Source organism: Pleurodeles waltl, chromosome 9 (genome assembly GCF_031143425.1).
Source record: "Pleurodeles waltl isolate 20211129_DDA chromosome 9, aPleWal1.hap1.20221129, whole genome shotgun sequence".
Lineage (NCBI taxonomy): Eukaryota > Metazoa > Chordata > Amphibia > Caudata > Salamandridae > Pleurodeles > Pleurodeles waltl.
Genome location: NC_090448.1, coordinates 576,945,354 through 576,957,550, shown reverse-complemented (window position 1 = coordinate 576,957,550; position 12,197 = coordinate 576,945,354). Strand labels below are relative to the sequence as shown.

General features: G+C 41.8%; 1 protein-coding gene across 1 annotated transcript in view; it reads left to right on the top strand.

Annotated features, from left to right (window-relative positions):
- The window catches only part of LOC138259682 (cytochrome P450 2G1-like), an 855,404-nt gene that overhangs the window by 404,045 nt on the left and 439,162 nt on the right, over positions 1-12,197 (top strand). The window contains exon 5 of the mRNA XM_069207565.1: positions 9,945-10,121. Coding sequence (XP_069063666.1) covers positions 9,945-10,121 — 177 coding nt within the window. The remainder of the gene's footprint in view (positions 1-9,944; positions 10,122-12,197) is intronic.

The window sequence follows — 12,197 nt, the reverse complement described above, 5'->3', positions numbered from 1 at the left end:
TGCCTCCAGGCCCTCCCCTGGGTGACGAGGAAAGCGTCACCCATTGACACTCTCCCTGGTTTAAGCCCTGAAGTGCCCAGGGCGAGTGTCAATCAGTGACACTTCGTCACAGAGTGGGGTGGGGTCAGCAGTCTCACTGACCCCATCCCACTCTGTGACGAGGCTGGGACTGCTGCCTTCCCTCATTGGCTGACCCAAGGTCAGCCAATGAGGGAAGGCAGCCGTCCCAACCCTCCTGGGACCTGGAGGCTAAAGGTAAGTGTGTGTGTGTGTATGTATGTGTGTTATGTTTTACATTGAATGTTTGGTGCGCGCATGCATGTTTGAGTGTTATGAGTGTTTTTAATGAATATGCGTGCGTGCGTGTGTGTGTGAAGGAATGAATTTGTGTGATCTTGTAAAATGAATGTTTGGTGCGTGCGTGAATGTTTGAATGGAATAAATGTTGTTAATGGATGAGCGTGCATGGGTGTCTGTGTGTGAAAGAATGAGTCTGTGTGTGTGTGTGTTTGTGTGTGTGTGTGTGTGTGCCCCGCCCACCCCCCCTCCCAAAGCTGCCGGCCGGCACTGAGGTAGAATCTACCCAGAATGCCTCTCCCAGCTGCCCAGAAACCCACAGGGCACCAGGGAAATTTTAGGCACCATGGACAAAATGATTGAGGGCAGCCAGCCTAGGCACCAGGCCAAGCCCCTATACCAAAATGGGATATACAATCTTTCTGCCTTCCTATGTGTGGATTCGGTGTTTGCCCCAACCTGACCCAAGGGAGGGCCGACAAAAAGCCTACTAGACATCAGAAAACTATTTTGGGAGGAGTACCCTCCCTGTGCGTGGGCCAGTGTTCCCACCTAAGCAAAACAGTTGTTCTGTCCTACTTGAGGGACAGGTGAGGGTGTTTACTCCCAATACCCCCCCCCCCATGTGCAGAAAGTCTACTAGACAGCAAGGAATGTTTTATTAAGACAAACGAAGGTCTGGTTGTGTTGGCCAATACATGTATCTCACCATGCTCCCATCCCAGAACAGGTGCAGCAGTCTTTCTACTCCCCTGGGTTTGCATTGGGAGGATTTACCCAGTAGACACCAGCTATATACATATATTGTTTTAGGAAAAAATATTGGATGAGGGCAGCCCACCCAGGCATTGAGCTGCACCTCTAAATCTCAAATGCCTCACTGATTGATTGGGGCCTATGGTAGCCCCATCCTCATGCCAAGGGTAGAACATTTGGATTCTTTTATGAGTAGGTTTGACATATGGGCCAGCATAACGAGGGTAAATCCCAATTTCCTCTTACCTACCATGCTGAATAGCTGCACTATTCAGGCTAGGTGTCAGCCAATAACCAGCGAACTGTAATCAATGGAGATATTTCCAAAAAGTGGGCCCAAGCGGGCAGACCTACTAACAAGTCAGGCAATGCAATGCAAGAACACAAATTGCCGCATTGTGTTGTGTTTCAAAGAGTGGGCAAGAATGCATCATATATACTAAGAATTGGTGCATTCCTGCCCTCTCCCTGGGCTGGTGCACCAAATGCAGCCTAGTACCAGTTCAGGCACCCAGGCAATGTGATGCAAGGGTGCTGGCATTACAGCCATGATTGTTTGTGTGCTGGAAGGAACATCTTCCTCCACAAAAGCTATCATTAAAGCCACTGTCCTCTTTCTATGTGTGCTGCTGAATGCAACGCACATAGAAAGAGAAAAAAGCGAGGAGAAATAAACATATTTCACCTCATTATGCCAACCTGGGAAGGTGCACCATTTTGACACATTCCTAGGTTTATTAGTCCTAATAAATCTAAAACTGTGCCAAAATCCATGGATAGATGCATGGGAACCCCAAGGCTCTAGCCATGGAATGTCTTCCCAGGGCAGAGGAATGCAACGCAACTCAAGGATGCAGAATTTCCAATAATTTAATTTCCCTGTGCATTTAAATGTGTAACTAGTCTGGTTCTCTTGTAATGCTTTCTGATACTATAAAGTCAAGGTCATGCTGAAAAACAAAGCAAAAAAGCAGCCTTCTCATCAATGTGTATCCAAAAACATATGATTATAGGGACACTTTGTGGCCTCTAGCAAAACTAGAGGAGAACCTTAGAAAGATGTGCTTCCTTACACACTCATGCTACCCCAATGTGACAGGTAATATAAAAGACAGCATTATGTAGTTAACAATAGTCATTCAATAGACTAAAGTAGGTAAAAAGAAGCCACCTTGGAGCATCCTGAAATATTAGAGCGCTTACAACGTCAGTCTTCTTCAGAAATCATTTGCTGCTATAAATACGAAATAATTAAGCTAATAGATTCAGTGCTCAAAATTGCTGTGGACCAAGTGACTATTCTTAAGTGATATATTAAATATCAAGGAGATGTACCTTTTTTGTGTACCAAAAATTCAAAGAACACAGTACAATAATGTGCAGAGTTGCAGAACTTATCTCTGATAATGGGCTCAACAGTAAAATAGATTAAAGTATTTGGCAAAATATGACTATCATCTATACATATGTCACACAATAAACCATGGGCGACATTACATAAACCAAGGTGCATTTACATCCTAGGGAAAACCACGAACGAAAAAGTTGACCAAAATTCTAGAAAGGAAATATGTTGGCACACCGCCATCACTTGATCAACATCAGCTCTGCTGATGTTCCTTCAGCTTCTGCTTTGCCATGCAAAAACACATTTGCTCAAATTTTTAGGCAAATATAAATGCGTGTTGCTGTTATTTGTGTTTTTACCCATTCTCAATTAACATTTTTAGAACTGTCATGTATTGTAATAAGCTTCCATAATTTAGGACTTTAGTATGCTATATTGTAGCCTTGAGTTGAAAGTTAATTGACTGCAGCAGATGAGCATAAACAAAACTACCCCATATTGTTTTGGCATGCACCTTTAAGCATTTGACTTATACCAAGTGTACCAGGTAACCAAAAAGCAGATCTTCTGCAGTTCATTGTGAATTCCACAAGAATGTATACCCTTGCCAATTAACGTGTGATCTACTGCATAGTCTCAGATTTCTTGATCCATTAATATTTAGCTTGAATTGATGAAATTTTTCTAACAACAATAAAAAGTAGGCTCAGCACAGCTGCAGACACTTTGCAAACATTAACTGATCACCTTTCAGCTGCTTACGATGGATAAAATAACTGTTCCACCTCTTTAAACATGGTAATTTTGATTTACAGTTATTTTGCCTATAAGTCCTTACTGTATGGTGCAGCAGATGCACCCAGTACCTGAAAGTTAAATACCATTTGTGGACTGCAACATCTACTGTGCCGTTCGCAAAGTGGGCCTACAAAACATTTCTTTGGGCTTATTCCGTATAGCCTGCTGTCAGAATATTAATTTTTGACAGGCAGAATACCCTACTTTTAAATATTAATATGTCACCCCTGAGTCTATACTGTTGCCATGAATTGGTGCCTTCCTGAAATCATGGGAGCTTTATTTTTTCATGTAAATTCTTTGGTGGTTAAGATGTAGGATAGTGAAAACTGCTTTAACAACAGCAATGTGTTCATACCTATGTATGCCCACACCCATGGACTACATTGAGATTCGTTTTGGCAGGTTCGTAGAAGATGTGAAGCAGCAGAATGAGGGACAAAATGTATCAATACTTTACCTCGGTATGTGGGGCAGCATGTTCTCTTTTGTTAGTAGCTTCATTCGGGGAGTGTAGGCAGATTGATGAGATTGAGCTGATGCTGATGCCTCTTCAACTTGCAGCAATTGTAAGTGATCAAAACTGGCACAACATGAATAACAGCTCTGCCTGATAATAGTTCTTTCCAGACTCACAGTATTTGCTTCCCCAGTGAAAAGACTTTGCTCAAATGCAGGTGAGCTGCCCAGCCCAACCTTCTACACATTCCCTTGTGACATTACTTTGCTCACTCAAAGTGAGCTGGACACTGACACCATTGCCTACCCTCACCGCCTTCCACAGTGTCAAAAGAGGCCTTGGGAAAGTAGGTGGAACTGGGAAGTGAGCTGGTACTTAAAATGCATGCTGAAGAGGGGATAAATGCCCTGCTGCGACTAGACAAAAAATGACACTGCAAGTGAGAAATGTTACAATTTTCATAAATCATGTGCATTCTGATGTCACAACACACCTGTAAAAAAAGACTTAAAGTTTCTAAGTATGTAATACTCTCCTGAGGAGTACAAACATGTAATTTATGGTAACAATTAGTAGGGCTATTGCTTAATAGATTAAATAATTAAACAGCCAGATAGTGTGAACTCAGATCAAACCTGAAACTGAAGACAAATTGTAAAACAAAACTGGTATGTGCAGAACAAAGAGGTACATCCTTTGTTATATCATAAATCCTTAAGGTCCATAACCTCAAGCTACCACTATTTAATTTCTACTACCTTTACATCAACTACATGAACAAGGTAAGTCTTGAATATTATTTACAACTACTATAACTACCCTTCCTCAACACTACAGTGACCTACGTCTACCATTAATTCATTATTAAATTACATGTATTTTAATAATGAACCTTAACACCAACTCTATATCTCTGCTCACTTTAGTTAAATCAAATCAAATTAATTGGGATCCATACCTCTTACCTTAAACTTAAATTAATTTATAGTAAATATAAAATTATTACAAATTATCAAACACTACGTTCATTTAAATAATATGGACCGGGAAACCCCAATTCCTATCCCTTTGTAATTTAATTTAGATAAAATTAGATTGCCTGTCACTCGATAACCAACTGATAGTACCTGCACATTTTTTTATTAATGTTGTTACAAATAACTAAATTAAAGGAGGGGCTTTCTCCGTGGTGGTAGCATCAATTTAGTCATGTCACTCATTTGAACGAACAGTTTTTATCTAAGAGGTAGAAAGGGCAGTTTTAACAAAATGGCATTCCTATACTAAATTGTGAGAAAATGTCATTAATTGTTTGATTAGGATTTACTGATTGTGCATATTTTCTTTAATAAAGCAGCCTGCATATTTTCTGTAGTATTAGCATCCCTTTTCTGTCAGTGTGTGCAAAGCTGGCAACAAAGAAGTATCATAATGCCATGCACACAATTGACGATAGTGTCATAATTGCTGACTGTTATCGCTGAAGACTTGATGCAAATTATACCCTTTTGGCAGTCCTGATAAAACACTTCTACCCCAGTTGGTTATGACCAAGACAGTCCGACGTACCATAGGACACAATTATACTAAAAGAAAACCATCATCAATACACCTAAACCAAGTCAGTCCGCATTAAAGGGAATATGTATCCAAAGCATGAGGTGATCTACCAAATTTGTCTTGTATCCTTGAGAACTTTAACACAGCTTCCTTGCACTTCCCCGCCATCATCTCTCCACACATTTAAAATTGCAGAATCCTATAAAGTCTGTAATTCAAAACATCCAAGCATATCTCTGTTCTGTCTAGACCAATAAGAAAAACAGCATGTTTGGCAAGGCTACGTGGTCCAATTGTACTACAGAAAATAGTAGCTGAAACATAAGAGGTGGGTTAACCTCTTAGCTGCTGGACCTTTTCCCCCCAGTGCTGAGCCCTTTTTTGGCTATTTGGGGTAGTTTGCGCTTAGGCCTTCATAACTTTTTGTCCACATAAGCTATCCACGCCAAATTTGCGTCCTTTTTTCCAACATCCTAGAGATTCTAAAGGTACCCAGAGTTTGTGGGTTAACCTGGAGGGGACCGAGAAATTAGCCAAAATACAGCTAAAATTTCGTTTTTTTCAAAAAAATGGGAAAAAAGGGCTGCCGAAGAAGGCTTGTGGTTTTTACCTTGAAAATGCCATCAACAAACGGTTTGCAGTGTTAAAATCTCAATCTTCCCAGCTTTCAGCAACAGGCAAACTTGAATCAGAAAACCACATTTTTCAATACAATTTTGGCATTTTACTGGGACATACCCCATTTTTACTATTTTTGGTGCTTTCAGCCTCCTTCCAGTTAGTGACAGGAAGGGGTGTGAAACCAATACTGGATCTCGGAAATCTAAGCATTTCCAAAAAGTAGTCAAAATTCTGAATCCAGCAAAGGGTCATTTGTGTAGATCCTACAAGGTTTTCCAACAGAAAATAACAGCTGAAATAAAAAAATATTGGAATTGAGCTTAAACAAACAGCCGTTTGATGGACTATTCTGGTTGCAGGAATATATAGGGCTTGTAGGTTCATCAAGATCCCTAGCTACCCAGAGCCAATAAATATGCTGCATCTTTCAATAGGTTTTCATTCTATACCGGGTATACAGCAATTCATGTGGTGAAATATAAAGAGTGAAAAATAGGTATCAAGAAAACCTTTGTATTTTGTGAAATTACAGGCCATTTCTCAAATAGATGTCTTTTTTACATACTTTCTTACATTTGGAAGGAAAAAATGTAGTGAAAGACAAGGGGCAATAACACTTGTTGTGCTATTCTGTATTTCCCCAAGTCTCCCGATAAAAATGGTATCTCACTTGCGTGGGTAGGCCTAATGCTTGTGTCAAAAAAAGGCAACATGGACACATCACATTTTTACATTGAAATCTGAAGTGTTTTTTGCAAAGTGCCTAGGTGTTTGATTTTGGCCTCTAGCTCAGCCGGCACCTAGGCATACCTACCAAACCTGTGCATGTTTTAAAACTATATACCTCGTCGAATCCAGGATGGGTAGACTTGTGGGGCTCTCACCAGGTTCTGTTACCCAGAATCCTTTGCAAACCTCAATATTTGGAAAAAACATTTTCCTCACATTTCGGTGATAGAAAGTTCTGGAATCTGAGCGGAGCCACAAATTTCCTTCCACCCAGCATTTCCCCAAGTCTCCCGATAAAATGATACCTCACTTGTGTGGGTAGGCCTAGTGCCTGCGACAGGAATAGATCACACAACGGTCAATGTTGGTCCTTACATGAGGCAACTGTTGACCCTGGGGTGATCCATTACTGACGCAGGCACTATGTACAGGCACTCAAGCGGGGTAGTGTTTTTATCAGGACAGGTGAGGATTCACTGGGTGGTAGGAATTTTGTGGATCCCAGCATATTCCTGTAGTTTGTGTGACAGAAATGCAAGAAAAATAAAGTTTTTATTCAACATTTCAGCTTTGCAGGGTATTCTGGGTAAGAAAACTTTGGGGAATCCACATGTCTAGTTTCCAGAAATGTTTGGGTTTAGTATGTTTCCCTATATGGCCGCGGAGCCCAGGACCAAAAACAAGGTGCTTGCCTTACAAAACCAGTTTGTTTTGTGATAGATAATTTTGATGTCTCCACAATACGATTTGGGTGGTGGAATTTGGGGCTGAACTAAATTGGGGAGCTCCCAAAAGAGCACTCTCTCTGTGTGCTTGCCGCCGCATTCACCTGCTCTCTGGGTTGGGCTAACCCGCTATTGCCCCGTTGCACAGACTGTGCTTGCGAAGGAACAGCAGGACTGTCCTCATCACCTCCCTCATAATTACTGGAAGAGGAGCTATCGAATGGGACTCCTCCAACTGAAAAATCACTCCCGGAGTCTGCGCCATTGTCCTATCCCTCAGATGCTGTCTCAGTATCTGCTGTCTCAGTCTCTGATCCTATGTCAGAGCTGTCCTCTATAACCCGAGTGAGGGCATCAGCAGCAGTTATCCAATGAGATGCCATCTCTGCTACTGGCTAAACTGTTGCTCTAAAACACTAGCCTACGTAGACAGTCACAAATTTGCTGGTTAGTGTGTGATACGTGCAACAGTATAGGTCACCTTACCTGCGCTTCTTCCCTCAATCAGCACGTTCTTTCAAGACACTCAAAAAACACCTTGTCACATACCATTCGTCACAGTCTTTAGCACCTCCTGCGCACAGTCCACCAATCATTATTGGTGCTCCCACTCCCATGTCCTCCTCTCGGATTCCCTTATTACCACCCAGCAAAAGTGCCCTTCATCTCTCCATCACCACCCCCCACCCCCGCACATACATTTCATTTGTATTATAGCGCAGGTAACAGCTGACTTTACTAATGTACTCAGCTATTTACATAAAATACAGATTCGCTCTTTGCAGTAGGCATATAAACCTTCTGCGCTTCTTTATGGCACTAAAACTGCCTCTAGACAAAAAGTCCGATTCTTTTGTAGCAGAAACATGATCACAAGACTTACTTGACTTTTTTATTGCTGCCTAAAAGCTACAGTAGAGTGAGATATATATATATATATATATATATATATATTTACACAGAGATCACTTTTATATGCCGATCGCAGCCCCCAGGGATACCACACATGCATTGACGAAAGTGATATATATATATTTATTTATATATATATATATATATATATATATATATATATATATATATATATATACATAGAACAGATCTATATATATATATATAAAAATATATGTGTATATATATATATATATATCTATAGATATATCTAAGTAGCTAGATATATCTATCAACATAGATATATATATCTATATATATATATATATATATATATCTATATATATATACATAGATCTATATTTTTATTACTATTTGTACGGTTGGCCCCCAGGGAAACCCTACAACTACTAAAAAAAAGCTTTGCCCCCACAGGGGGTCGCCCGCGATCGCACCCCCCCAGGGGACACCTACCTTTATGTGAAAAAATATGCCTGGGGGGGCGGCCCGTTTTCCGAGGGTGGTGACTCCCCCAAGTGAAATCCCTGGTGTCTAGTGGTGGTCCTGGCCCTCGAGGGCCAGGAAACACGTTCAGGAAGGCCTCGTGTAAAAGGGGAGAGTCTCCCCTTTCACACGAGGCCTTTCCGAACTTCGGGAAGGCCGTTTGGGGCTGTTTTCCCTTACGGACGCTTCCTGCTCCGATGGGGAAAACAACACTGTGACGTCAGCGGGCCTCACGGCGCGCTGACATCACAAAGGGGCGGGTGGGTGTTTGGGGATAGACACAGAAGATCTTCCGTGTCTCCCGGGGTTTAAAAAAAGAAAAAATCCTTGGGTGTGACGCACCCAAGGATTTTTTAAGCCCCTCCCTGATGTCGGCCACTGGTTGTGACCCGCACCAGGGAGGTAGAGTGGGCGTCGGTCAGTGGCCAATGCCCGGGTTAAAAATGTTTTGGTAGTTAACATAAACATAACATGGAACCTGCAGAGTAAACTAAAACAAGCATAAAAGGTAACGTGAGAGCAGATCATCTCTAACTTCCTCTCCCTCCTTCACAGTAGTATGCACTGCGACCCAAGACACAAAAAAGCATCACTTTGGTCATTCACACACCACATTTAAAGATTTTCCACATAAATTCACAGCAAGTATAACAGCCCGTGACCAAGCACTCCCCCATAGTATAGTAGCTTCCTCAAATAATTACGTTGTGGGGGGATCCACGCATCAGGTATGATACACCATACGAATGCAAGTACAATACAATAAATTAATGCATTGTATTATTAAATGTACTTTTGAGTGAATTAGTAGGCATTCCTCAGAAAGCATCTGCATAACCATGTTCATGCGCATTTAAAGGGCTAGATTTCTCTTAACAGGTTGACAATGATAAGTTTATAGAGGCAGTGTCATTGACTATGACAATTTTGTTATTCTTCTGCAGGGAATATTTAAAAGTCTATGGATGTTTCTCAGTGAAAATGTGCATTTGCATAAACCTCCCTTTTACATGTACACCACCTCTGGATATATTACACTGGATAAAGTGCTGCAGGATTTGTTTGCATGTGGACTTATATGTGTTACTAACAGTGTATTCTTCCCATGTGCGCCTGTGTGTAGGAAAATAAAAATGTATTTTCTAGTAAACCTCTACTTTGCACATTTTGTTTCTGAAAATTTAAACCTTATGAAATTTTCACATTTTGTTTTGAAATAATGCCTAAAGCAATATTTTTAATTTCATACCCACAGATGTATGACATGTTTCCAAACATCATGAAATACATGCCTGGAAGACATAAGAAGCTATTTAAGTATTTAGAGGAGATACTTGAATTTGGCTCAGAGAGAGTGAAGATTAATCAGAAATCCTTCGACCCCAGTTCCACTTTGGACTTCATCGACTGTTTTCTGAAGAACATGGAAGAGGTATAACCTACTGAACTATATTGCTCTAATCCAAATTATTTTGCTTAGATTTGCAACTGTTCATCTCCTCAAAATCCTTTAGAACTATTAATTTAAGGACCTCATTCGAATCTGAGAAGCAACACTTCCTTTCCGCAGGCCTAAACATGGACATCATTCTGCCAACCCATATCATAAAGTACCTGCTACACCGCCCAAAAATTCTGTGGCAGTATTAGTCATTGGTTACGTTGGGGGGGTTCGTGGGGGGGGGGGGCGGATGGACCATGGAAGTGGGGAAGACATCAGCATGGCTATGTCAGATCTTGTAACATTTCATCTGTAGGTCCTATAGGATGCACTTGACATTCGGGCCTGAGGAATCATTGTAGTATCTCTAGTTAAAAGTATGCATGTGAGTGGTATTGGATGTAAATATCTAGGTATTCCTGAAGGCTCAGGGTTCCCAAGGAGATTAGTGATTACGACCCATTTGCTGTGGACCCCCATCCTAGAAAAGTAGAATCTTGGTGATATTATTTCTTTCATTGTGTACATGGGCATTGCATATGGGGAACCTCTTTTGTACAGCACATGTGCTTGGTGTCGGCAAGCAAGGTAATTACTAAGATGCCTGTTTTGATAGTAGGGCGCATACATGCAACCAAAAAAATTGGGCCCATATTTATTCTCTGCTTGAGCTGGATTTGCGTCATTTTTTTACGTAAATTCGGTGCAAAACTAACACCATATTTATACTTTGACGCTAGACCCCGCTAAAGTCAAAATATCTCAGTGTGCATCATTTTCTGGATGCGTGAAACCTCCTTGCGTTAATGACATGCAAGGTAGTTGTTCCCAACCAAAAAATGACTTAAACACCTGTGCGCCATATTTATCCAACCGCGCAAATATGGCGCACATCCCGATTTGCGTCAAAAATTAACGCCTAGGTCAGGGCAGGTGTTAAAATGGGGCAAACATACCAGTACTTAAGGAAAACACACAGAAGCAACATCAGAGCACCAAAAGGAAGACATGGAGGGGCTATTCATCCAGCATGCACGAAGACGCAGAGCACAGGAGCAACAGCAGCTTCCACCCCACCAACAGGGACCCCAAAGGCAACGCCGAAGGCAGGAGAGGATATTCCGGACCAGGACAACCCTTCAGGGCCTCAGGGAACATGACATCATCCAGAGGCACAGACTAAACAGACAAGATATACAGCAGCTGCTGTGCCACATTGAGCCACAGTTGGCACCAAGCTTGCAGACACCCCACATCATTCCACCAGAGACCAAGCTGCTAGCTGTCCTCCACATGTTGTCAAGTGGCTCTTTTCAAACCACTGGTGCCCTGGTTGCCGGGTTCTCACAGCTCTCATTCTCTACCTTCCTACCCAAGGTACTGGATGCCATCATCTCCCTCACACCCCACCTTATCAGCTTCCCCAACACACAGCAGAAGCAGCAAGAGACCAAAAGGGCTTCTATCAAATCAATGGCTTCCCACACGTGCTTGGTGCCATTGACTGCACACATATACGGATTGTGCCACCTGCTGCAACCGAGCATCTATACTGCAACAGGAAACACCCACACTCCATCAATGTGAAGGCCATTGTGGATCACTGGGAATTGATCACCAACATCGTGGCAAAGTATCCTGGGAGTGTACATGATTCATTAATCTTCTGCCACAGCACCATCAATCAACACTTCTGGGATGGACGATATGGCAATGGCCTACTTGTTGGTAAGTACAGAAACCTAGTTATATACACACTGCACAGCAACCCTGTAGGACACACAACACATACACCACTACATAGACACGTGGCCAGGAAGACACTGAGTTTGTGACACTGCCAGTCATGTTTGATATCCTGACCCAATGGGATACACACCTATGGACAAATGACAGATGCAAATAACAACAGATGCCACTCCAGAGCCACAAGGGACATATTTAAAACCACACAGTGACAATGACATGGCCTTAACTGGCAGTACAACTTTTGAAGATGAATCTTCCAATTTCACATCAATAACACTCAATCACACACCCTTCCAAGCAATACGTACTGTGTAAGGG